Below are 27,864 nucleotides of genomic sequence, written 5' to 3'. Positions count from 1 at the left end.
TAAGTACAATTTCAAATAATGTAAAATTGCTGTTAAACATCTGCTGTTTTTTATTTCTCTCCCTTGTTTGGAAACATTAAACAGAAACATTGATTGCATCTCTGCCTACTAAGACATTGCAGGTTCCTCACCTTTTCTAGCAGATGCGCTGGCTTTTTTACACCAGGAGGGGGTGTAGGTGAGTAGCCTATGTTCTGAGATGCCCAGCTCTTAGCAGGCTATCTCAGACAGCCTTCTGCTGAGCACAGCTGATAGTGTCACAGCAGCAGCGAGGTTGAACATCTGCCAGATGAACTTGGTGCTCTTTACTCCCGTCTTCCCCCTGACGCTGTTCCAACAATCTGACCCCGATTCAGCTCTACCAGAGCCATTAGGGAGTAATGAGCTGAAAAACATTGGCCAACAAAAAGAAAATGTGATTTTGAGTGTTTGTGTGGTTTGCGGCTCTGTCCAAAAGAAGGGCTGCGGATGCAGGGACCTGGCACCGTTTCTAACATTCTGCTGGGTTTGTGGGGGATGTCGCAAGACATCACATTGAATACAGGAAGTGAAGAATGGAGCATCCTGGGCTCAGTGCTTAGCCGGGACTGTGTTGGTGAGATATAGAAACGGGGGGAGAAAAGCAGAATGAGGGGAACTCTTGGGAATAGAAACGAGGAATGACTGTGCACAAGTCTATAACACTATAAGTAACACAAACCAGACTTCTAAATAAATAAGTTTGTTGTTTGTTTATTTCCTGGCATTGTGATTAAAATCATCAGGGAGTTTGTTGTTACAGAGACTTAAATCACCACTCGTCAGAGATTTAAACCCCCTTAGCAGTTGGTCAATTTTTCCTCTAGTTGCTTTTTACATTTTTTTTTACTTGGAATTGAAACATTCCTCTCTCACAGTCAGTGTTTATGTATTTCACTTGATGGAAAACATATTTTTTCTTTACATTCTTTATATTTCCAAACCTTCTAGAAGTGCTTGAGATAATTGTATGTTTTTATTTTTTTAAATATCTAGTCAGTGTGTAAGGTTTTGAAGAGCTGTGCAAACACACACACTCCTGTAGCCTCTTTCTCATTTTGCGGTTTCATATTGTCACAGACACTTTGTCTAAACGCAGTTACAGCATTAATTCCACTGCGGTTGAATGAGTGTTGCTTTCCTCATGGGACGTGTGAGCAAAGGTAGAGTGTTGCTATTTCAGCTGTGTTGAAAGTGGAGGAGTCGGGTTGGGGGTCCTGCCAGGCCTTACCGCAGAGAAAGGAACGGTGCTGGGGCCATGGCCCAGGCCCGTGCTACTGACCCAAAGAGCAGACGGTAAACACTGGCTTTATGGACGTTCTGCATGCGGTGGGTCTCCAGAGGAAGAGTTCTTGTGTTACGTCTAGAAAAGTAGGTTAGACGGATCAATGACTGGAAGGCAGCAAATATCTTTATTTTTGTTGTCTTCCTACACAAGAATCTGATTCAGCGACAGATTCAGGATTTAATGAAGTTTAAAGATACATTTCTTTTTGTTTATTAATTTACACTTTTCAAAAAAATGTTAGTTTTAAAACATTCAAAGTATTACACAAAGTAAAGGCTTAAAACTATCAGTGAAGTTGAAACCCATTTCGACTTTAGTCACTTTCTAGCACTTTGCTGATGTAAAAACTGATCATCTTCATCATACTGCATGCATGTTTTCAGTGATGCTAGCTGAAAACATGCATGCAGTATGTTTGCATCTGAGTTTAGTTTTACTTTGGTTTTGTATTTCTTTATTGCTTTATAATGTGTAGTTGTAGCTCCTGCTTTATTTTTGATAAACTGTTTTCTTGTATGCACTGTTTCTTTCCTATTTTCCATTGAATACGTTTTCCTGTGTTATTCTGTCAGTTCTGGTCTAGTATTTCTTGACTACAGGTTGTAAAGCCTGTTTATGTGTTGCTCTCCTTTATTGAGGTGTTTCCCTGTGTTCAGTAATTTATCTCATCGTTTCTCAGGTTCATCTTGTTATATGGGGTTCTACACTGATTTACCATTCAGTTAATCAGTCCTACCCTATTCTTTTTTTAGGAATCATCTACCCAGCAAACAAATCTCTGTTGCCTCAGTTCTTTCTGTTATATTCCAAGAGTCATTTCCTCTTTCATAACCATTATCATGCCTATTTTCGACTAGTACTATCCATGTGCCTTATCGGTTTGTTTAACTTTGCTCTTTTTGTTTTCCTATAGTGCAACCTCCAGTTTTGTCTTGTGAATTCATCTTTTTTATTTTTATTAAATCACTTTGCCAATTATCCAGTCTCATCCCTGTGTTTATTCATGCTCAAATAAGATTTAATATCCAGCAGCATTTATGACTCAATATTTGCCAAAACTTGTCTTTTGTATTTATTTATCAAGGGAATAGAGGCAAAGCTAATGCGTCTGCTTCCAAGTCTCAATCTCTCCTCTTCGAGCAGCAGCAAAATACACCACTGCATTTTTGTACTAATCTGCATCCCTTAGAAAAAAAAAAAGACAAAATGTTTATAGCTGCTAGTAAACACACAAACTGCTGTGATTTGTTTTTTGAACAGCTGCGCAAGGAATGTTTCTTATTTTGACTGGACACGCTAGCTGTGCTAAAAGCTAACATACTCCTACCCAGACAAAGTGATGGGTCTATCTATTGACACTGAAATGGATTTCTGAGTTACATCATAAAGCTAATAAAAGTAGAAGAGACTATTGCCAACCACTGGATAGAACAACAATTGGCTACCATGAAAACTTTGATATAACTCAGGACTTTTGTGCCACATATTGTAAAATAGACCCTTGGCTGACCTGTAGGATAAGTCTTGCATATGAGCTGATGAGGACTTATGTAAACAACATAAAAATTGACCAAAACACTCATCGTCACTTTGGTCCATGTTTGACTTATGACGTAGCTTAGGTGAAACAGTACGCTGGGTTTTCCCCCTTATGGGAGGTGGGAAATACATTCTGGTGCCCCTCACCCGTTTCTACATGTGCCATAGCAACCAGTGAAAATGACAAAACAACCTGCTTGTTTCCATAACAGAGTTGGGACCACAATACAGCAAAGAGTGGGGAAATAGTGACAACAGAATCAGGTGACAGAAAGACTTGGATTGAATTTTAATTCTTCCCAGAACTTCAAAGGTTATCCTATGAACACTTTGGACTAATGGTTCACAGTGTAAACTCTTTATAACATTTCTACTCTGAAAATACTTGTCAGGGGTGCGGGTGGTGAGAGTGGTGAGGCAGAATGCAGCGGACCCAGGAATGATGAATATGAGGATTTAATGATGAAAATAATAAATAAGTCCAGTAACACGGCAGCTCGCACAGAGACACACCGACGACGAACAGACTAGGCATTGACACTAACATTGACGAGGACCCGACGAGGAACAAGGAACACAGGTGGAGTTAAATACACGGGAGGGTAATCACAGAAACGAGACACACCTGGGAACAATCAAGGGGAGGACAGGACAACGAAGAGACTAAGGACACAGAAAACTCTAAATAAACACAGAAAAACACAGATCCTGACAATACTTGGTTTTCCAAGTTCTACTACCAGTGGTGTAATAATAATATACATATTAAAACTACAATTGTCCCACTGGATAGGAATGTTTGTGGGTTTTAGTGTCAAGTTCTCAGTTGAAAAATAAATAACAGAAAGGTCCAGTGGACTTTCAAGAGATCAAGAAAGTTCTCATCAACTCTGACCTCACAATCTGACATTGTTGCCTTGTAATATAAAACATAGCTGATGTATATGTCATATTGCAAAATCCAGTAATAAATCAACAAAGAAGTTATCCAAAACAAAAACACAAATGAAAACATCTATGGAACAAACCAGTCTGATGTATAAAAGCATTATCTGTTTTATGGGTCAAAAATTTAGGAAACAGAAACAAAAATTTGGACCAAGCTTTGAAAAGTAGTGGAGCAGATTCTCCACTTGCTGCATTGCTCAGGAATCATTTTGGATGTTAGCTTGTATTGCTAATTATAGTTTGCCCGGCCATTTCATTGTCAAAGCTACAATACCCAGTAAAAATTTGGATGAATGCGTTTAAGTTTTTTATTTGTTTGTTTGTTTTTGCAATTATGCCAAATCCAAGTTTAGAACTCATCTTTTTGACTGCTATTGTCTATTAGGTGTATTGAATTTATTTAGTAAATGACTTATGACTGTTCATGTCATGCTCTGTGTTTTTCTGTGTATTTATTTAGAGTTTTCTGTGTCCCTGAGTCTTCGTGTTGTCCTGTCTTCCCCTTGATTGTTTCCCAGGTGTGTCTCGTTTCTGTGATTACCCTCCCTTGTATTTAATGTCACCTGTGTCTCAGCGTCTCCTTGTCAATATGTCTTGTCCATGCGTGTAGCCTGTTGCTACCAGTGCTGAGCCCTAGCCTTCTGCTCAACTGTGCTGCCAGGTTTTGTGGACTTTGGGATTTATTTAAGCCTATTTTCACAATTAAATCACCATAATCATCTCATCCTGGGTCTGCTGCGTCTGCCTCACCACCCTTCACCACACCACTTTATGACAGTTCAGTACTCATTTCTTTTGAGTACTGAACAGTTGACAAGTGCTACAAGTGGCAGTCGCCCCACAGTTTGAGAACCGTGAGTTAAGCCAATGGAATCTTCAAAAAACGGGATAGTTTCTCTATCACACACACACACACAAAGATGTCAATGCGCAACATTTAAAAGAAAAAAAGCGACTTTAACTCACAACTTCAGAATTTTATTGCGGGGATCTGAACTGGTTCTGTCTCCCTGTGCCATAAAAGTTCAGCTTTGAGTTTCTGGGAAGAGAAAATGAAGAGATTCTCCTACAATAAACCACTTCATGCACGAACGATATCAGCGCACATGAGCCTTGACAGGAGGCGGGGTCAGGGGCGGCTCTCGTGGAACAGCAAAACTGAGGATAAAATGTGGACAAGTGATGCTTTACCGGCTTTGGAGCACAACACCCGCAAGAAGAAAGGCCGGTTATTTGTTTATATATATTTTTTTAAGCTGCAGAAAACGAGAGAGGAGACCCTACTGCATACTTTAAATTCATGCAAAAAAAAGAAGAAAAAGGGCAAAACGTCGATCCAAGTTGCACCTGAGCTGTGCAACTTTGACTTTTTGTTTTCTTCTTGCAGCTGAAGATTTCCTCGCTGTCAAATTCATCCCCAAAATTTCAGAAACTGGGCTCCTTTCCAGTTCATTCAAGGTAAATTACCTCCACTGTCTCCATAAATGTATTCCAATCACTTTCTGTTCCAATACGTGTTCACTTCTATTGGCTCTTTATATCGTCATGTTTTCTGCATACTAAAAGGCTTAAGTTAATAATGGCTTTAGAAGTAAATGAGCTTCAGTTTTCTGGACTTTGTTAAATTACTGCATGCCTCTTGCAACCAGCATTCCTTCCGAACCGTTTAAGATCACTTAGGTTGTTTGGGATTTAAAAGTCAGTTGTAAAACTTTTCAAGGACAGTTTAAATTACTTTATTGCAGTTATTCTCAGTCTGCCAGTTTACCCTCACTGAACTCCCATTAGCTTTTTCCACAGCACTTCCCCAGATCGTGTGTCTGCAAGCTAATGCACTGTCCCTACCAAGTTCAATATTGACATAAGTTATTCAGCAACTCTTGTGGTGAGCACTAATTCTTCCAATGAATCTGCACCCTCACCCCTGTGCAGGTAAAGAAGGATTTGTGCTTATTGTCCCCCTCCAATTCCTCCTGGTGGAGTTTGAGAAGCCCACCACCTTTCCTTATCACCATCATCTCCAAGGATGAGGTGTCTGAGAGGCGTGTCCGTGCTCCTGCTGGCCCAAGCCTCCATGTCCATGGTGATGCTTCCAAACTCCACAGGATGGGAGCGGATGCTGGACAAGTATCTGGATGAGGACGGAGACTGGTGGCAAGCCAAGCAGAGGGGGAAGAGGGCCATCACCAGCAGTGACTCTCAGCTCATCTTGGACCTGCACAACAAGCTCCGAGGCCAGGTCTACCCCCCTGCCTCCAACATGGAGTACATGGTAGGTGCATGAAGGTGCATGGGCTGATGTTAGAGTCTAATGGAATAAGAAGATTTCTAGAAAGATGTAAAATGTATGAATATATGATTGAAATACAAGATCACCATTGTCTCTACTTTAGCACCAAAGCCAAACTCAGGAGGAGTGTCTTATAACTATCAGTCAGCCTCATGTTTTTGCTGCTAAATGAGCTAGTAGCAGAAAAACAACTAACCGTTGCAGAAAAACAGTTTATCTGCTGTCGTTAGTACATGCTAGTTCTGTACTATCATGAATGCTCAGGCTAACTAGTAATTGGCCCATACCTACTCAGATGTGACATTTCTATGTTTGACATTGTAAAGAAGTTTACAGATTGGAGATATACCAATAACTATGGCAGAGGCTGGAGTTAGCCAGTCTTATATATAGATTTTATTTAGTAAATTTATGCTTTGATGCATAAATATAAGTAATCTTGTAAATATTTTTGTTACTTGCAGCATTGTGGTCAGAATCAGCAGAGAGTTTAGAGAAAATTCAGTTTCTGATTGTTGAAAAGTTTTGTAATTTGGTGAGCTGAACAAGTCACCAAACCATTTGGCACCATGCAGTCTAACTTTGCTCAAATGTGCCAAATGCCAGCCTCCAAAGTACCTCTGCACATGAACCCATAACTTTTTACCCCCCATGACTTTGCAGCTGCTTTGCAAAAACAGAAGACTTTTGCCAACTTGCCAATAATCACATTTCTGTTGCGTTTCTGCCCCTCCTTTCAACCCCAACACTCATGCCTAGAGATTTGTTTGACTTTATCCTTTGGCCATCACTTGAGTGTGCAGCGCCAGATCGCTTTTCACAGTGCAATTAGAATCAAGAGTGCAGCACAGAGGGCCTTGTTTTACCAGCTGTCTAACTACCCTGGCTAAACACGCAGGCATACACCACACCTTGGGCGGAGATCTGGATTTTTTCCAGATCACATACTACATGTAGGCACAGTTTGGCCTCCGCAGTGCAAGGCCATTTCAGGTTGAAGAAAAAACTAAATCAAGACAATGTGGAGACAGTAATGAGGTTTTATCACCTTTTGTCACTTAAAGAGAAACAGAACAAAAGCTTGCATTATTCTCCAGTAAAATAAAATAAACAGTTCCTGCTGAGGGCATTTGCTGGACTGTGTAATTGTGTAATTGAGAGGTTATGCTCGGGGACCATTCGTACGTCTGTACAGAGGCACACGGGTGTGAAAAACTGCTGAGTTAGGCAGAGTGTAGCTCTTTTCACCATCTCCAGTTACAGTAGGCAGTTTTTTGGGGGTCTGAGGGCACAGTCGGGTTAAGCACGTAGAGGTATGCAACAAGAGGATGTGAGGCGTGAGACGGAGTGAAAGATAACTGGGAATGAAAGGTAAACATTAAATGGCGGGAATTAAAAAGGAAAAGGAGGCAAGAGAGAAAGGAGACTCTCACAATATGATAACTTGGAGAAAAAAAATAGTTTGATTAGTGGGAACCCCAGATCAAAGGAGAAAGTACCTATTTAGATGTTGGCTAGAGCTGGTGAGAGAGCATCGTTATCTGCAGTAAAATAAGCTATGTACAAACATTGGCTGAAAGAGCACTCGGCAAAGAAGAAGCTGTCCCTTGATCTGGTGAAACTAAACGTGAAGTGTTTGGTCAAAATGATTATCGTTATTACATCAGGAGGAAAATGTTTTGAGAATTCAATCCTAAATGTGAAGCTGTGTTGGATGATGTGTGGATGTATTGCTGCAGAGTTGACCGGTGTACTTTACAAAATAGATGGCATCAGTGAGATAGAACATCAATAGAAAATATTGAAGGACATCAGTCAGCATGCTACAGCTTGGGCACAAGAAAGTGACTAAAAGAGAACTAACACATTTATTGGTTTTTGCAGAGTACGTGCAGGCTGTAGGTCTGACATTTTTCTTTCCAAGTCAAATCTCAAGTCAGTTCCCAACCACTTAACTTTGAACTTTGAGTCTTGAGTCACTTGACCAAGTATATAATTTAAGTGAACTTTAAAAGGATAAGACATTGACATTGCTTTTCAGTGTAAATACTCAGTCTGACAATTGTTTAGGCATTCCCCATATCTACCAAACTTAACCTATGTCATTTTGAAATAAATGCAAAAAGACGTTTTCAAGAAATTAAAGTGTCACTAGCAGTTCTAACTTTCTGATTTATGAGGGTTTTTTTGTGGGTTTTAAATCTAAGTGTGAATACAACACCCCATGCCTGTCCATAAACTTAATACAACTTTGCAGCCTCCATTCTTCAATGGAGGGTGGCAAGAAAATTTACTTAGCTGTTAAGTGTTTAATATACATTAGTAACTATATGAGAAGCAACTATATAGTATCTGTATGGGCTCTTTCTTTGGTAAAATGTTATACAATATAAACTGTTTTGAAGCCACTATTTTTAAAAAACCTTGATATACCTTAATATTGATAATCGCCCTATGTGTATTTGAGATAGGCAGACAGAGAAAAGACAATATTCTGTGACTATGGAAAATAATATTTCCAGTTGTAGTTGTCAATATTTGAGGTACTGGTCAGCTTTACAGGTCATATCTTTTTGTGACTGATTTCCACTTTATTTCAAAATGCCTTTTCTTCCCCAACTGCTGTCACTTTCCAGAAGGCTCAAAGCTTCACTCTGCTGGAAGACTTCGTAGATATGCTTGGCTGTGCTCCAGTTACACACTCATGCATGCAGAGATGCATGAAACCATGTGCACAGAGAGAAACGTTTGCCCATCAGCTCTCCTATTGTCCTCCATTGTATTAGACCACAACCCCAGTGACCCTCTGAGGCAATCATTGAAGATAACATCAGTTTAGATCCACTGCTTTATCTCCCCCTTCATCTGCCTGTTTTTTAAAATTATTTTTTGTTTTACCTTCCCTCCCTCCCTTTCTCTTTCTTTCTCCCTGCTTCTCCCTTCCTTATCCCTGTGGCTCCGTTCCCATTCTGTCATTATGCACCACAGAGGCCCCAAAAATTCCCTGAATAAGCATTTACGCTTTACAATGGCTTCAACACGGGGACAGCGATTCTGCCTCTCACTCAGATGTTGACCCACAGGTATAAAAAGAAAGGTGTCAGTGTTTGAAGCAGTAGAAGACAAACAGACGGCATCTTGGTGGGGGGAACGGGCCCCACGTTTCCTGATGTTTAGCTTGGCCTTGCTGCACCACACTCGGGTCTGTGGTGGTGGTGCTGTTAGTGAATTATGACAAAGCTCTATTGATATTTTTTTTTTAGTCAATGTGGAAAGCAGTCAAACAATATCTAAGCCCAGGGCTTTTAAAGTGATCTGGCAACTACTGATTAGCTGTGGCATGGAATATTTCTGGACCCTAAAAGTCAGCTAAGAGATCCAGTATTTCCACTATTTTAGAAATCTGGATTGATTAGTTATACTAAGAAGATCTCCACAGGGGGGTGCCAGAGTGCTTTCAGAACAGGTGTTCCTAGTTTATCCACTGACACCAGTATTAGATCAGATGGAAACTTTGATTTTAAAGAATTGCTCCAGATTACCTACAGTGCACCACCTGGACTCCACATCACATCTTAGGCTCCACTGAAACCTGAAGGTCTGGATCTTCGTCCCCTTTGACTTGTTGCATCCTCTTTATGTAACAGCTTGCATGAATACAAAACCTTTATTTTCCAAATTTTGCTTTCGCTCTAAATCCCTGGCCACAGTTCTTGTCGTCAGTGTGTCCAGGGATCATCACTGTCACAAATCCTTGAAGAGACACAGGGCACAAAAAATACAGAACAGCATGGACAACTCATAATCCATTTGACATAGCATTTATTGGCTATGGAAAATCCTGTTGTAAAAAACATCTTAGTTGACATAATTGCTGGCAAACATTCATTCTGGTCTTTCTTTATAGAACACTTTAGGATGTGAGTAAAAATACTAGGGTTTCAGGAAGTACGATTTTAAGCATAAATTAGGAACACAATCTACAGTTGTTTAAGCATTGCAGTTGTTCTTTGTATTTCTAATCAACCTTTTCCATACTACAAAACTACTCAGAATACATTCTTCTTACAGCCTACCACCTTCTTTTTCTGAGATGATTTGTCATTTCCTTAACTCCTGATAAGCAAGTTTTGTATTTACTCAGATCAAATAGAATGTTTGCAGTTGTAGTTGTCAATAGTTGCTTCACATGGAATCTGATTTCCACGTGAAACGTTTTAAAGTTTGATTGGTTGTACAATCTTTTCATTTGCCATTTTCAAACCATTTAATGGAATTTGCTAGAAAGTTGTGCTTGAAAAACTTGAATGGAAATTCACACATGTAAATTACTTCACAATATTTTTTTTTTGATTCAATCTCTTTTAATTTCTTCTTTCTTTTAGAGTTCATGACAGAAAGTCAACCATTTCTATCTTTGCATTTTCTCTAACTTTTCTTTTTACTTTATTTTCCCAGTTGCCATATCTTTCCTCCGCCTCTCAGTAGTCTCAGTATGGTCCATTGATTATATACAGGAAACTCATACTTGCAAAGGAAGTATCTTGTGAGGGCAGCCAGACAAACACAAAGTGAAAAAGAAAATATAAGAAATCCAGACCGCAAATGAAGTGTTAAACGAAACAAACAATGCCATGTGAGCTACGCTGAAAAATGTTCGCAAGGGTGGGGGCGCTTTTCTTCATGGTTCTGTTGTCAGAGCGGGAGGCGGACAGCATCGGGTTTGTGGTTACGGGGTTCCTCCTCCTCCTGGGGTAACTGTGCAAACAACAGCATCTTGACAGCCTGGCTGTACACTGTACAGATGCAACAACTAAAAGGAAATGTGAAAATAATTTGAATGGCAAATCTGAGTGGTTTCTTCTAGCTGTTTTCCCCTCATGATGACCATGCACTACTCCTTGCCAAGTAACAGAAAACATTTGCTTTAGACCTATTTCATTTTTAGAAAGCTGTTGGCTTCTTAACTGCAAGAAATTGGAAAGCATCAACTGGTCTGCTTTTTAAGAGTATTTGGACAAAGCCAACAGCAATTTGAGCAGAACATTGTGACAATCTGTCAACCTAATGCCAGGAATATATTCAGGGACATGCAGAGAAGTGTTTTTTTTTTTTTTTCGTTAGCATTCAACATTATTCCCTGACACCCAATTGCAAACTACCATCAATGGCATCTGAAGATGACCCTCTTTGAGTAAATAATGCTCCAACATCACATTTCTGGATCTATATGTCACACGTTGGTGCCACAGAGGGAGAATTTGTGCAACTCAAAAGTTCAAACCAAATTTGTTAACACCAACTTGCTAGTGGGAGTAGAGTTGGACGTAAGCCATGTAGCTTTAATTTCATGTATTTAAGCGCTAATATTTATTATGTATTCACCCATTTTTAAAAATAAACTGGTCTGAAAACATTTCACAGCAATGACTAAATGATAAGATTATGTAATCTCATCCTAAACCATGCAGATACACTGTCTGCACTAAAGAAGATTCATGCATTTTGAATGGTTGACAATTCTGCTCTATAACTAGGGAATACTCACAGTCTATTCATGGAGCACAGAGCACTAACCCCAAGACAATCTGGTGATCAATGAAAATAATGAAGCAACAAAAGTTATTTACTCGGTTATGAGTGACACACTGTACATCTCTCTTCATTCCAATACACAGGCACTAGAGGGCACATTATAGTTGAATTCATAGGCAGCACTTCATGTTTCACAAAATATTTCTAATTTCTTCATGTTTAGACAAACAAAATGTGTTTTTAGATACCGGAAAAATGTGTCCAGTTGAGAAATAGCTTGACAGCAGCTTTAAAATGCCAAAACAGATGTCAAAGCAGATGATAATGCTGACATTTCAGTCAGCGCACCGCAAATAGAGGTCATGTCAGGGCAGTGCGGTTTTGAGTTGAACAAATTCTCCTTATTGCTTTAACCAACACTCTGTAAGTCATTATAAAGCATGGAACAACTCGACCTTATAGGCAACTTTAAATGGCATCAGCTGTGATCTGCTTCCTGCAGGGGTACAGGCAATCAGTTAGCATTTAGTAGTTCTGCATTTTACAGGCTTGGTATTTACGTCAGCTGTGTCAGCTATTAATTTTAGAGCAGGCTTAAAAACACATTTTTGACACCTTTGACTAGTTTTTTAACATTACATACACATGCACACACTCTTATTGATTTTACAAACACAAGTCACCCTGAATGTGAATAAAAAGGCGTGTAATTAAATTACTTATAAATTTAGACTTGTTTTTTAACCATAGCAATTTCCCCTTAAAGTATATTCTGATTCTGACTCTGATTATAGGAACATACTGTTCTTTAGAGAAATTTGGCTATATTTTTCTTTTTTATTAGAATACATGGGTTTCTCTTCGCATTCCCAGAACTTGACACAGTGTAAATCGCAAAGCAGCAAAGCGAAAGATATGCTCCAGCATTCTTTCATTTATTTATTTTTTTTCATTTTTAATTAATTTACAAATAATTCAGAGAAGGCCTGTTGAGGGTTTAATTGCTGGTTAGCAGAAATAAAGTGAATAAGTCTCCACATTGACATCAGTTTTAAGATACAGCTAACGTGAAGATGATGAAGCTACTTAGCACTTCATCATATGGGTTTAGCACATCACTGCCCACAGAAAAAGCACATATGGCTGTAAATGTCTTTGCTCATTACCAGCTCGCTAACTTGACATTGATAAACCTCATGTTCTATCATCAGTTCTCTATCTAATTGGCTTTGGATAACGTTTTGTCAAATTTCCAGCTTTTATTCAAAATATTCTGCAAACTGATGCTATTTGTTATTGTCTATCTTATTCTTCTGATCAGGTGTGGGACACAGAGCTGGAACGTACTGCTGAGGAGTGGGCAGAGACCTGCCTGTGGGAGCATGGTCCTGCGGGCTTACTCCCACAGATTGGGCAGAACCTGGGTGTGCATTGGGGAAGGTAAATTATCTCTCAATAAAAAGCTAGAATATTCTTAACAAGTTAGCAACTTTTTCTTTTTTTCTCCTCTGGAGAAATGACAAGGAAAGGAGAAATACAAATATAATGGGCTTTCCCGATTACTCTGAGAACATTGACATTTCTTCTTTCACAGTATAGACAGTATATGACAGAGAACTGTCTAACTTCAGCATTTGGATTTATTTGTCCCATTATCTTCTAAAACACAAGATTTAATAATGTGGGACTTTGAAATAAAACTAACCACCTTATTTCAAGTCCAAACACTGGAGAATCTAACATTAATTTTGACCAGGGAGAGCAGCTCCTTCTTTGTCCAATGTACAACTCAAATTACTGGGTTCACAAAAATTAAGTAAGTCTTTTTCATTTTAACAAGTTTTCAGTGCAAAGTCTGTCATACTAGAACTACTCACTTTAGGTTTGACCAGTCTAAATGAATGTGAATTTACTCTTTTCATCTCCTGACACAAAAGAATCCATGTGCGAGTCTAAATACTTATTATTTAGAAAACCTTCCCTGTCCCAACCAATAACACATAGGGGCATATACAAAACAACTGCTGACAGTGTTTACCTATTGTGGACGTATACCTGAGATCCTATGATCCCACACTGCAGCCCAATAGATTTACACAGCACAGACTCTCACTGGTTCTGTTTTTCCATTTGCTCACTCACACCCCTTTCAAAAAATCTCTCTACAAACGTCAGTGTCTCACATAAGAAAATCTTGTTTTTGCATCTAATCAGTTCACCTCACCGTCAAGATGCTTCATTTTAATCAAATTATCCTTCAGCACCTGGTTCCAGGCCTGTGGCCTTGGTAACGTGGCAGTGCTTACCAATTAGAGCCATCATAACAGGAGTGCCTAAATTGGTGTGTTTATCAGTGGTTGGCAATTATACATGGTGGAGGTGTATTACTTAGAGTAATGTTTTTCCTTGCTAAGCTTGTAGGTCATTTAATTAATTATTACAACTTTGACTGAGTATGTGTACTTTATGGAACTCTTTTGCTTCTTGCTTCAAAGAGTCTTTGGACTCACTATGAGACAGAGATCACTGTATTTTTAGCTTCGTGTGAATTATAATAGTCACTGCTGTTATTAGGTATCGGCCCCCTACGTCCCATGTGCAGGCCTGGTACGATGAAGTGAAAGATTACTCCTTCCCTTATCCTCAAGAGTGCAATCCCTACTGCCCGTTCAAATGCTCCGGACCTGTTTGCACACATTACACACAGGTAACCTACCTGACTTTATTTATTTGTGTCAGCTGTTTTTGTTGTATAATGAACTACATCATCATTTTGTAGCTGGTATGGGCCACTAGCAGCCGAATTGGCTGTGCCATCAACCTCTGCTACAACATGAATGTGTGGGGACAAGTTTGGGAGAAAGCTGTATATCTGGTCTGCAACTATTCACCAAAGTAAGTACAGCAGAATAAAGTCATATTAGGAAATTTAAATAAAATAAAAAAACATGTTTCACTTACAATGTTTGAACAGTTTTACTGAATATCGATTATAACAGAGGAAATTGGTGGGGACATTCCCCCTACAAACATGGGACTCCATGCTCTTCTTGTCCTCCAAGCTACGGAGGAGGATGCAAGGATAATCTGTGCTACAAAGGTATCCATGAGTCACACTGGAAAAGACAAAGAACCCAGACAAAAGTGCAGTGAAACGACTCATCATTCCCTGTTTCTGTATCTCTAGTTGAAGATGACAGATCTAACCCACCACTGGAGGAAACAGAGGAGAGCAACTTTATTGAGCCAGGGGGCCCTCGAGGAACGAAACCCTGGACTCGGGCCTCCAAACCTGCACCTCCCAGCCTCCCTGCCCCAGCCCCGGCCCCCACCGAGCCCCCCACAGAGGACCTGCAGAAGAATGAAGTGGTCAACATTCAGCAGATGTGTAAGTTGCCATTTAACTGTTTGTTCTGGATCTAGTTTCAACTTAAATTTGTGGGCTTTGGGGCTTGGTTTAAGGGGTGGGACCAGCAGATCTGGGAAGTACAGTACGGTATGTACTATAAGGAAAAACGTCTGGAAGCTGGGTTAGAACCAGAGAATCAGAAATTTTGTGTGTGGAAGCAGCAGTATTGGATTATAGAAAGAAAACAGATCATAACTGAACAATGTTTTACCGTACTTACAGTTTATGTAAGATTTCTTTGATGCTTTGTAGCCTTTACTTGTTATCCACTTGATCGACTCTTGACAGTCTGTAAACCCGGCCCAATACTGCAAGTTACTCTTTGGAGGAGGGGGTCTTAATTTTAGAGCGATCCCCTGAGGATGTGTTTGTTTTTGGCTTGCTGAGCGGGAGTGAAAGGGGCTTGCTGTGGTTTTTGAACGGCTTCCTCCCTGCAGTGCAAGGGCCCTAAGAGTGTAAGATGAGACACTTCCTCTAGTATTGCTGACCACCCTGAAATATGTTGTGGGGTTTTTTGTGTGTGTTTTGTTCTGGAAGCAATGCACCAATTCCTTTCCCTGGGGTTTCTTTCAACCTGGGATTTTCAAAACTAGTTATACTCAATGTAAAACAGCTGACTTATGGAGGCAGTTTTGAGTAGGAGCATTTTCTGAGAAGTCATAATGTTTGTGTTTCAGCTCAGCTCGTCACCTGTGATACCAAACTGCGAGATCAGTGCAAAGGAACAACATGTAATAGGTAAAACAGAGATCAAACAGTGACACATAAAGAGAAATGGACAGAGTTTTAAACTATGGCTTTTTCTATATTGACGTACAGGTACGAGTGTCCAGCTGGATGCCTGGATGCAACAGAAAAAGTGGTTGGAACAGTGCACTATGAAATGGTGGGTAAACAGGTTGATATGCAATTTTAAAGTCTTAACCATGCTAAGATCAAAGTTTGCAATATTTTTGATTGGATACCAATCAAGTCTTCATGAAGATATTTTGTTGGCAATATAAACCTTGTGATAATATATAATTTTGTTATGAAATAAGCCTAGTGGCCCTTTTCCACTAGAGTCAACACATCATGGCTCAATTATACTCTACTGGCTTATAATGTCTAAGTGTCATCTATTGTATGACAGTGCTAGGTTACCAGTTGACAAAAACAAATATATAAAACAACAACAAAAAACATATAGTTAGTCTTTCAGTCATTAGGTACCAATTTTAGCTTGGTCAGTCAACTTTGAAAAAGGTCAAAAGTAGATCGAAGAGAACTTTATCTACTTGTTAAGAAGATGCCACTGTTTAAGAAAAAACAGCACAATAAACAGACCGTATAATATTTATTTACAAGAATAATTGTAGCCGCAAAGAAATAATTAGCCAAACACAAACTTCCTACATTTTTGTACTAATTAAATTTTTTCTACCACTGTTTGAAAACTTTCGTAAGTTCTGACTGATGCGTCAGCAAAATGTACACAAAAATATCTCTGGTTTGTGCAGCAATCGAGTGTGTGCAGAGCTGGTCTACATGCTGGCGTCATAGATAACGATGGGGGCTGGTTGGACGTGACAAGGCAAGGCAGAAAGAACTATTTCATCAAATCCAACAAGAATGGAGTCCAGTCTCTCGGGTGAGGCAGGGATTTTAGAAACAAAATTGGTATTTATATGTAGTACACTTGAGATACTCGGTAGTGATCTCATTACAATCCAATCGAAGCTGAAAGGAAAAGACGAAATCTAATGGTGTGTTATGCCTTTCCTTTGGACAGAAAATATCACAGTGCTAACTCCTTCACAGTTTCCAGAGTGGCAGGTAAGTCTAAGAGTGTGACACACGTTACGTATTATACACATATAGAATTGCTCATTATAAGGTGTGCTGCTGCATCAATAGTTGTAGACATTTTCTGTGTGCTTTTTTATATATAGTTAAAGCCATTACATGTGAAACCACAGCTGAACAATTGTGTCCATATGAAAAGCCTTCAAGACACTGTCCAAGGTTTGAACTTTAATGTACTTACTGTTTGACCACCAAATATATTTCTAATCTTTGGTATCCAGTATTGTTCTCTGGTTTTGTCAAATCCTGAAATGATTGTATTTTTAGATTATATTGCCCAAGGAACTGTTTAGAGGAGAACCCTCGCCTGTCCAGAGTCATTGGTACCAAAATATACTCTGATGTAAGTTCCTGTTTTTGGAAGATGTGTAAAAGCCAACCTTCCACAAAGTTTTGGTTCATCATCCTTTTTCTTCTTACTGGTCCTTGTAGAAGTCCAGCGTATGTCGGGCAGCTGTCCATGCTGGAGTCATCAGGAACGGTGTGGGTGGATACATAGATGTGATGCCAGTGGACAAGCGGAATCACTATATTTCCTCATATCAAAATGGGATTTTCTCTGAGAGGTATCACAGGAATGACCTGTAAATATGTATTGTGTAGACAAATGTGTGTAGGTATGTGCATTTTCAGTTGGAGATTTTGTCCTCATGAAGTTAAACTGCATATTTTATTCTTTCACAACATATAATTTTATTTGCTTCTGACTTTTAGCCCTTGTTATGCTCATTCCAAATATTTTGAAAACCAATAGAAGGGTGACATTTCTATTTTCAGGATTTGTATACTTTCTGGAGTTTGCTCTTCAAACAGCCACCTAATTTAACAAGTGGAGCCTTACTGTAGCAACATCAGGAGTAGTAGTTAACAGGAAAGAAAAACCCAATGTAAAGAATTACAGTTGATGTAGTCTCTGTGTTGAATTGAATGAATGGTTCACAGGTTGAGAGAAATTCAAACACTCTTTCCTCTTTGAGGCCCTAATCTTTTCATGATACAGACACTTTATTAAAACTCTGATATAGGGTGCCTCAGAGGGCAATTGGCATGATTTGAATTGAACATAATTAAAAGCTGGGCAATTATTGTTGAGAAGATGAGTGTAGCATTTTCATGTGTCTCTGAGTGTGAGTTATCTTAGTTGTTTTTTGTTAGTCTTGAGAAAACAGTCATCATTACCTGAGCAAGATAACATCCTTTAAGTAATCATCCCACAACCTGAAAATATCAGTTCCTCACTATTTTAAATGTGTAATGACAAAGCTTTTGAAATTTTGAGCACATTTGCTAAATTGTCTGGGACATCCTTCCTCATGTCACCACTTATCCCATAGAAAACCTTCATTGCAAGATGCTGTTTAACAACAAGGCATTTTCTCCATCTTGGGACTTGATGTCGCCCAAAATGTGAGATATTGTTGAAAAAATAAAATCTAAAGCATTTCGTTCAGTCTTTACCAAGCGTAAAGTGATAATAATTGTCTCCAGATTGTTTTTCAGTCCTGTGGAGATAGCTCTTATATTGCTCGAGTGTCGTATTTTTTCTCACACAGTACTCAGGAACAGACCGTATAATGCGGTTACAGCAGCCATAAAGCGTTGGAAAAATTACAGCTGCTTAAAATGTAGATTCTGAGGTGACTCATTACTCAACTCATCAAGTTTTTGGTTTTGCTTCTTCACACTTCATTCATTCCCAGACCTACCTGGAATGTATGTTGTCAAAAAGCTCCAACTTAGTTTTATCTGACCTCTAAACATGCTGGTCATAACGCCAGTTCAAGTTTCATTAAGCAAACTTCACACATTTTTTGGTTTGTGGTGGTGGGAACGAAAAAGCGTTTTCTGCCCAACCAGTTAGCAGGTGTATTACCTCTAAAATTTGTTATGGAATTCAACATGCCACTCTGTGAGTTTTGGATTCATTTTAAGGATCTTAATTTTTGCTCAGACTATAGAAATGACCAAATATAGGGAGCAACTATTTCTGACTAATAAAGATCAATACTTTGCCTTACTTCAACAGCATGCTCTCTTGTCTTTCATATTTTGATGAGTGACTCAAGTAAGTAAGGCTCTGTCATGTGGCATTTCTACCCTAGGGTTTTAATGAATTACTCATTAGAAGTTACTCTGATTAACTAAGAAATGTAAATAATAATATAAAAATTCTGCAGTTGCATTTATTATGTAGCTATTGCCAAGGTGACAATTAGAGTGCCGTTGGTGATTTAGTAAGAAAAAAAAAAACTAAGTAAAAGTATTCAAATTAAATATTGGATTTTTCAAAAATATATGTAACAGATTATGCTACAACATAATTAGATTTTTTATTATCTTTACTAAGGGTGTTGAAGGAGCTGTAATGCACTTCAATACAGTCTTCAGTATCTAAATCATTTGATCGTATCAGTGCAGAGATTTTTACGCATTATCCAAGGAGAACAATTGAGAGTTAACCTCTCATTTTTGGGATGTACTCACACCCATTTGAAAGAAAATGAACTAATTGGCTTGTAAGATGGTTGTTTGAAAAGTTTAGAACCCCAAGCCAAGCTAGTGCTCACATAATTCAAATGTATGAGTTGCAAAGAATCAGCTCTTCTGCAGACTCAGCAAATGAAATATTTCAACAAGTTCCAATTTTCTCTTTTCAGTCCCCATAACATTTCCACCAAAGGTCTTGGGGGTCTTTAATGTTTTTAAGGCAAGTGTCAGGCCTGTGTGCTGTTTTTAGTCAGCAGTGATTTTCTCCATGGAACTCTCCCCTGGATTTTTTTTGTATAAATAGCGATCCATCCGTTTGCGTGTTGAGGTAACTTTTTTTTTTTTTTGTCAACCTTGTAACCATAGTTTTCTGTAAGTTTCTGAAAGTTTTCAACTGTGTTTGGATGGTCCTATCAATTATGTCTAGGTGGATGTTTGAAGAGAAACACAGTACAGCACCAAGACTGATTGCTCTTCTTGTCCCTCTCTCCCCCTGCAGCCTTCAAAACCCTCCTGGAGGGAAGGCATTCCGGGTCTTCTCTGTGATCTGAGCAGTAAAGGAGGCGGTTTAACCAAATCATTCGAGGCACTTGAAGCTTTTGACAAGACAAACCTCAAGCCTCGTTATCGAACACAATCACTGAAATCATTCAGGCTCTGCTTTGTTTCAAGGGTGAGAGGTTGTTACCATTGACAATGCAAACCCAGGAGAAAAAACTCAAAAAGATCCCACCTCTTTAAAATGTTGTTTTTCTTTTATGGTAAACTGTAAATATAGCTGAAATTTTTGCTGTACATATTTGTACATAGTTTTTTTTTCTTTCTTATTATTATTTCCATTGCATCATTGACTTATCTGTTTACCAAGTACAGTATCTTTGTCTAAATATGGATTTCAAAAATGCTAAATCATAATGGCACATACAAGAGAAATCCCATTTTATTATATTATGTACAGCATATTTTTATTGGTGCTTTGGGGCAGTTCTCTTGGTAGTTTTTTAATAAAGGGAAAATTGATATGCATTTTTTTGTACATATTTGTGCTATGTATCAATATAACTTGTATTGGATGCTGCTGAATGTGTTGTGTATTGTATTCACCCACCTGGCTGCTTTTGTTTTTATTTTCCAGAATAAGGAACTTAAGCTAAAATTTCCTGCCGGTCAGGAAGTCCACCCAACCCACAGAGTGGTCTTATGGTCATCAAAATATTTGTTTCTATATTTTGCATTTCCTTTCACAGGACTCTTAATAAAATCAGAAATAAAGCAATGTAACAGTTTTTGCAGTTTGAGCTGTAATAATTATAGCAGTTAACTGCACTGTTATCGATCATGTCATACATGCATCAAAATGTACACATTTATTTCCTTTGGAAGAACAATGAAGTTTTATTTCCAATAAAAATATAGAAAGATGTTAAATCTCAATCATATGTTTGCATTAAACGTATTCACAACCATTAAACCTTTCTACATTCTCTCGCCCAGACCAACAGCAGGGCAAGATTGAAAAGGGAAAGGAAAATGATTCCTCATTTTCAAAATGTTTTGCAAACATTTGTTGTCAATATGTTGTCAACATACTCTCAGCTGGATTTAGGTTTGAACTTTGACTAAGTCATTCTAATACATGGATATGTTGTCAGCTAAATTATTACCTTGTAGCACTGGTTGCATGTTTTGGTGTGTTACTGTACTCTGCTAGAAATTCAACCAGGTTTAAGGGTTTTTCTTTTTCAGTTAAAGTAAAGCATTCACAGGTGAATAGTGTATTCAAGGTGAATACACTATTCACCTTGAATAGTGTATTCAAGGTGAAGTTAGCCTACTCCACAAATTTGCTCTGTACCCTACTTTACATTTGGAAACTTTACTGCTTCATCTGAACAATGCTCTTCTGTCATTTTTCCATATAAAAAGCTTTGTGGAATTTATAGCTACTAGTTGTACCGTTGACAGATTGCTCACTCTGAGCTGTGGATCTCTGCATCTTCTCCAAAGGTACCATGGAGCCTTTGGCTGCATTTTTGGTTAAGGCTCTGCATGGCTGGCCTCTCAGTTTAGGTATATGGTCATGTCTTGTTAGGTTAGCAGTTCTCCCATATTATTCCCAGTCACAGGTGATGGCTTGAACTCATAGGTCATCAAAACTTATTTGTTTCTGAGTAGCAGTGCAAAAAAAGCTACCAGTGCATAATGGGTTCCAACATTTCCATGTCCATGAGTGTTATGATGTCTGTAAGACTGAAATAAGCTTAGACTCTAGTTGTCATTCTTTGTTATTCCACTGAGAAGTGCTGTTAAATTCGACTATGTAGGCTTAGGGTGTACTAACATGGCTGCAGCAGTATGAGAGAAATATGAAAACTGTCCTGCTGAGTTAATAATCTGCATGTTGGAGATTTAGACCTCATAATACTTAATACATGGGGCTGATGCTCTTTACATGTACAGACATTTCTTATTTACTTTTTGTCATGCAAACTTGCTTGGAAACCAGAAGTTTTCTCTAAATTTAAAAAACATATGCACAAATTAGTCTGCATGTTTTCTACATTCTTGGAAATGAATGTAGAATGCAAGTATGTACAAGTATGTACGTAAAAAACCTTTTTACAATAATGTTAGCACATAAGCATATCCGGTTTTTATCAAACGGAATCACTTGGCTCATGATTGGCTGCGCTCTGCAGGGCATTGGGAGATGGATGGGCCATTTCTGCACACCCAAAAGTAAAGAGAGGGATACATCAAACAGGTGTCAAAATTCACAGCAGGGTGAAGGGATAGGTGTTATGAGGCTCTGAGAAATGAAAGGCAAGAAGGTCAGCAGAGATAACTTGAAGGTTAGGGGAAAAACTACAAAGTTTTGATGATCTCTTGGCTTTGTGTGCTCAGAAGTTCTCCTCTTTGCTTAACTCTATGGGAGAAACGGTTCACGATTCTTCAGTTTATAGAAAAAATAATTAAAGAAACAGTGCAACACATCTGTGGTATTAAAAGATTGTTAGATGCTTTTTCACAAAGTCAATAAGACCCTCTATTGGTGCTTACCAGACAGAAAAGCATGTATTAGCAGCAAAAGTGACAGAGTGAAAGCCATGGGGCCATTAGGACCAAGGAGAGTGAAGGGAGTGAAGACAGATGGGATGAAAGACAAGCTTGTAGCAAGCAGGGTCTGCATGGTGCCACCAGTGTTTTTAGACTGTCGTTGGAAATAAAGAAGGCCATTAATAACCTCCTCACTGTGCTGTGCTCCGCTGCAGTTTGGCGCTTGTTGCAGAGCTAAATGTGGCGTTGCATGGCAGCAGACTGGCAGGCTGTGTCAAAGAGACCATCTATACCTGAGGAAAACAGAGAGAGAGGGAGCAAGTCGATGTGTCTGGATGTGTTTGTGAATTTGTGAAGTCAATATGGATGTGATACATGTTTACTTTCAAATTATTATTATTATTATTATTAATATTTTTTACATTTACTTACCTGTTTATGTTCTTGGTGCTGTCTGGGGCCGGAGTACAGTTGGATGGGAATCAGATGGAGGTGATACAGTCAGAAGTGAAGTGAGAAGTTATGGTTGCCAGTGCTAATGACTATGTTCCTCCTTGTCAAACCTTTACTTTGGCAGATGAACAAAACATAACACTTGACAGGGAGTGGGTTTGCGCTGCCCTTGTGATCCAAAAATATTGCATGTGAACAGGCACACTGTGAAGGAGGATTTTTTTTGTTGCAATGATGGTGAGAGTACTTTGGTGAGGAAAGAGTAAGCAAGAGTGGCAAGGTGACTCATGAAATTATTGAGCTATTTTAAGCCTCCGTAAAATCTTGGACATTTGATTTATAATAACCAGTCATTATAACACACTCAATTTAGAAACATGTAGCATGTACTAAAATTGCTACTGCAATCCACTTGAAATTGATGGTGAAAAACAAGTTAATTTGGGTGACTTTTTTAAGTAAATTGGCAGGCGCCATTATTAGAACAACATGGGACATTATGACACCGGTTGTTTAACTACATTTGTCATGAGCTATTTATTTACTTGATCAAAACAAAGACTCTATGTAAAGAAGCATTGAAGAAAGCTAGCACAAGTTAGCAAAAAGTTGTCGAAAAGGGATATTTTTGTTTGGAATGTTAATTGTGGACACCTGTAATTAACGGACCCTCACACCCTCTTATGGACAAAAGCAGCGAGGTCTGCACGAAAACGACGTCACGTCACCGTGCCGTGCAAACTCAAGGTCTAGGCCGGTCTGGGCTAGTTGCACTGTCCGGCATTTTGGATTGCGTTTTAAAATCACCCCCCTTGGAGGAATGTGATTACGCGTGACGAGCGTTAAGCAGTGATAGCTTGTGACAAAAATTAATAACATTAACATTTTGGAAGCATTCTCAGATAACCGTAATTTCTCCCCCTGCTCTGACCATCATTGTGTGTACAGTGTGTTCTTCCCACAAACTCATTGGAATAGTTCACTTCATATTAGTGTGCATACTGCGGTTATGAAAGTCTGACTACACTTTCATGACCGCATGACTAAAATTTTATTGTACAACAGTAACCCAGCTGTCAAAACTCCACTTTAAATCTACAAGTCAGTCCGCAGTCAGTTTTATTCACATTTGGCCTCAAGTCACTTCAACCTTGTGGTGGATGGAAAGGAAATTAAATAGTGATCTACAAATTCACTAAAATGCATTGTGTTATCCAATAAACTTTCTGCTCACAAACAATACCCTCTGTCTTCATGGTGGTCCTGTGTTGAGCTTCTTGCAGTACAAACTGTTTTGTGCCCTCTTTTCTTGGGTTTTGGTTGTGGTGTCTCCACTGCAGAGGCAGTATTTTGTGATTGAGGAACTTATGCACACTTCCTGCATACATGATAAAATTACTTTGTTGTTATGAAAAACGACAGAGGGGCTGATTCTGGTTTCATTTATGTATTAGCCTTTAGAGGTTTTTAGGTTTTCTGTTTCTAAAATATATGTGCACTTTAAGTGCAATTGGAGTACAATTGGAAGGAGCTGAAGTCTCAATAGCTGTAATATAAGCAAATCAGAGTCGGTACATGTGTTAGCTAATTGCCGGGGGCTCTTTGATCAAATATTTGTGCTGTTCCAACACAAATAAAACACACCATTCAGAAGAAAAGCTTCCTCTCTTTAATGAAAATTATACAATGTTGACTAATGTTGCAGCAGTTAGCAACATTTTGTCAGAAAATATACAAAACACCATATGATTTATCAAGGTATATTTACAAAATTGGTCTCATGTGAGTTTCACCTCTCTCGCAGTGCTCTAACAGTGATTAACCTACATTCATCTCACTTAACTACTGGCAAGGCTACAACTTTATTTTTGAATATTTCAATAGCAAAGCTAGGAGAGGGGGAGAAATCACACATGAGATGATTTATTGTCAACAGATTGCGCACGTGTACCACCACTGCTGACATTTGTCCCTGTATAAAAAGGTGTCAGTCAGACTGCTTTTACGCTGTGAATACAGATGTTTGCCACATGTCGAAGTCTTCCTAAAACAAGCAAAAGGGGAAAGTTTTGCTTACTGGACCTCTCCAGGAGGGGCTGGCTGCCTCCCAGACTGCACTGCTGTTAGTTCTGCTACTGCAAATAAATAAAGTGAGGTCTGCATCAGATCTAGGCATTAAAAGAAATTATAACATGTTCCTCTTTGTGAGAGAATTTGGAACCATATAGTGCATGGAGATAGAAACAAAAAGTATCTTTCTCACTGCAATGGTGTTTGTTTCTGGGTGTGTGTCACTGACCCAACATCACCCGTCTCTGACAACTTTTCTTTTATGTCTTTATGTTGTATTTAACAATGGTCAGAATTGTGCTCTAAAGCCAACAAATAGCATTTTGCATAGGAAATAATTGTGGTGTGATCTGGGATTTATTACATACTTGAGGATTGAGCAATAAATCTTCAGCAACATAGAAATTTGACTTTGTGTCAATAAATGCAGCTTGTCTAAGGTTTGGCATACTTATCTAGAAATATTTATCTGTACAAACTAAAAAAGAATCTGAAAAGCTAAACACAGCCAAGTTTAAGAATATAGCTAAAAATCAGGGCATATGTGGCAAATGGGAACATTCTGCTCTTTGCCTTCATAGATGATGAAGCAAAAAAAGTGTGACAGGCTGATGTCAAATTCCGTTGGTCAGTGATAGTAATGTGACAAAAGCACAACATAAAGGAAACCACAATTGTATTATTGGTGAATTAAAACAGCCACAATTTATAGCAATACTAGTTAAAAAAAATTGGGTCATTGTCCTGTTTCTTGGAACATAAAGAGCTACAACAAACTTGAGATGATCTGCAGAATCCTGGGCCAGGGCTGGGATAAAATTGCTGACCTTTCATATATTTATGGAAGAGGTTTGATTTCCACTAGTTTTTTCATGCTCTTACACACGGGACGTTGTGACACCACCCCAGTGGTAAAAGGAGTAGCTTTATCCTGACCTGGCTGGTGAGCTCTGGACTCATGTTCCTGTGCCAGTTCTAAAGTAGGACTCAAAAGCCACAGGGACTGAGAGAAGCACACAAACCACCTGTTTTATATAAAATCTGTCAGAACAAACACAGAACTCAATAACCTGCAAGGTCTTAAGATGCCAACACTGCAACACTGAATATAGTTTTATCTATTTGAAAAGAATTGAGCGAAAACCATTTTTATCCAGTGCAGAACCATTTGAATCTAGCTTTCCAATATCTAGATTAAGAGAGATTACAAAGAAAATATATTAATAAAATCTTTGCATGTTTCTATTTTTAAGAAGGTTAGAAATGAATTTGACTTAACTTGTTCTGTTTTTATGTAAAAAGAAAAGATGAGAGGACCTCATTTCAGCTTCACTTGGTTCTCCTCGCACTGCAGACAATGTTGCCCTCTGCAGGGCATAGATATTAGTCACGCTTCCCTTGCTGGACTAAAGTAATGCTGTGGCAACGTATGTTCAAATAAAGAAACAATGTTCACATATTATGATTTTCTCTACTTGGAAAAACACACTTTTAGCTCACCTTAATGACAACACCATACATTATCCCACCGGTCACAATTGTGACTGATCATAAAACACACTTTTTCATATATTTTTCCACAATTTTTTAAATTACTTACCCTTGATTAGTTCAAAGGCCTATCAGTGACATATGATTTTAATATTTTCATCTCTGAGAAAAAATTGGGATTAAATGGGTTAATTCAGCCATTTGTTCAGCTTATTGTTTTGAGTCGATCAGATGTTAATTTACATTTTCCTGTTATTTCAAATTATTCATGACGCAATGCAATCCAACAAGGTTCTCAGAAACAAGAAACAAACCGACAGCCTCTCAGACCCTCTTCTATACCTTTATATCTGGCATTTACACCTATTTACCATTTGTTTCATGTTGAAAACCCCTGTGTTTTTATGTTTTTTGGGGGGGGGTTTTACCAGAAAGTTCAATCTTAACCTCATCTGACAAAAATCACGCAGTTAAAATCTTAGTAGAGTTCAGTAAGCGCCACAAAAGACTCCACAGATCTCGCCTTGGGTTTAGCCTTGTTGTGACGCAGAATGGACCCCAATTTAGGAGACAAAGGCTGGGTCAAGCAAACGGGAGGTGTAGCCTTTCCTTTCCTGAGAGTGATCAACTTCTCTTTTGTGTTTCTATACGTGATCTTGCCTCTCTAGTTCCTATTTTTTCTATTTTCCACTACACTTCATTCTGTTTTGTGTTTATCCTTTTTTTTGTCTTCATTGTCTTGCTATGTGTCCGGCTGTGCTCACTGAGTTTAGCTTTTTGTCAGACTAATGTGCTCATTTAAAAAGAGGGACTTCACCATTTTGCATCAAATCAACCATATAATTCTACATTTACGGCTGTGTTTATGTGACAGTGAAAGTTTAAATACTGGAGCAATGTGGTCATTACTTAACAAGTGAAAGTCATTTTTTAGCTGTTACAAAAGGTTGCAGTATCATGGTGGAGGGTTGGAGAAGATGTCAATTTGATACCTTTTATCTTACTTTTTGTCTGACACTGTAGCTTCAGTTAGATGATAATCACACAATGTTGTGATTACAAAATCATCCAATAAAAACTTAAAACATATTAATCTTCCACGATATACGCTTAAATTGATTTAGAAATGTTCATTTTAGGACAAAAGTTAATTCCTATAATCCTGCAATCCTTAACAGGATAATTTAGACACATCGAATGAACTGAGTTTCTTTAAAATCTAAGCAGTATATTTGGGTCCTCAGCAACTTTCAAGAATGACTGTCATGTGACTTTAAAGAAAAATTGGCCATGCAGCATGTACCTCTAGAACTTGCTTGCTAACGCTGGGTGCAGCTGCATGAAGTCAGTCAGTACTTAAACACCCATATCCACCATTAAAAATATTGTGTGACCAATGTTTGTTTTAGTGCAGACAATGAAAACAAAACAATT

General features: G+C 38.5%; 1 protein-coding gene and 1 long non-coding RNA gene across 2 annotated transcripts; one reads left to right on the top strand and one right to left on the bottom strand.

Annotated features, from left to right (window-relative positions):
* Positions 1-1,730: 1,730 nt before the first annotated feature.
* Positions 1,731-18,937, bottom strand: LOC116711497 (uncharacterized). The gene is made up of 3 exons (XR_004337252.1): positions 18,897-18,937; positions 2,079-2,082; positions 1,731-1,742 (listed from the first exon to the last, which is right to left on the bottom strand). It is a non-coding gene; the product is annotated as an uncharacterized LOC116711497 (long non-coding RNA).
* Positions 4,987-20,793, top strand: crispld1a (cysteine-rich secretory protein LCCL domain containing 1a). The gene is made up of 15 exons (XM_032550810.1): positions 4,987-5,251; positions 5,726-6,065; positions 12,940-13,058; positions 14,193-14,325; positions 14,398-14,513; positions 14,618-14,718; positions 14,806-15,006; positions 15,705-15,765; positions 15,847-15,913; positions 16,527-16,657; positions 16,799-16,842; positions 16,959-17,031; positions 17,140-17,215; positions 17,305-17,438; positions 19,859-20,793. The coding sequence occupies exons 2-15, from the start codon at positions 5,820-5,822 to the stop codon at positions 19,908-19,910; spliced, it is 1,554 nt and encodes a 517-aa protein (XP_032406701.1). The 5' UTR covers positions 4,987-5,251; positions 5,726-5,819; the 3' UTR covers positions 19,911-20,793.
* The last annotated feature ends 7,071 nt before the right edge of the window (positions 20,794-27,864 follow it).

The sequence above is a fragment of the Xiphophorus hellerii genome, chromosome 21 (genome assembly GCF_003331165.1).
Source record: "Xiphophorus hellerii strain 12219 chromosome 21, Xiphophorus_hellerii-4.1, whole genome shotgun sequence".
Lineage (NCBI taxonomy): Eukaryota > Metazoa > Chordata > Actinopteri > Cyprinodontiformes > Poeciliidae > Xiphophorus > Xiphophorus hellerii.
The sequence above is the reverse complement of the archived record's forward strand: the minus strand, read 5'-3'. Positions and strand labels throughout refer to the sequence as shown.

Coding starts and splice junctions, on each gene's coding strand:
- crispld1a (XM_032550810.1), top strand. CDS start 5,820: ATGAGGTGTCTGAGAGGCGTGTCCGTGCTCCTGCTGGCCCAAGCCTCC. Junction 15,007..15,704: donor GGTCAACATTCAGCAGATGT/GTAAGTTGCCAT, acceptor TTTGTGTTTCAG/CTCAGCTCGTCACCTGTGAT. Junction 15,766..15,846: donor AAAGGAACAACATGTAATAG/GTAAAACAGAGA, acceptor ATTGACGTACAG/GTACGAGTGTCCAGCTGGAT.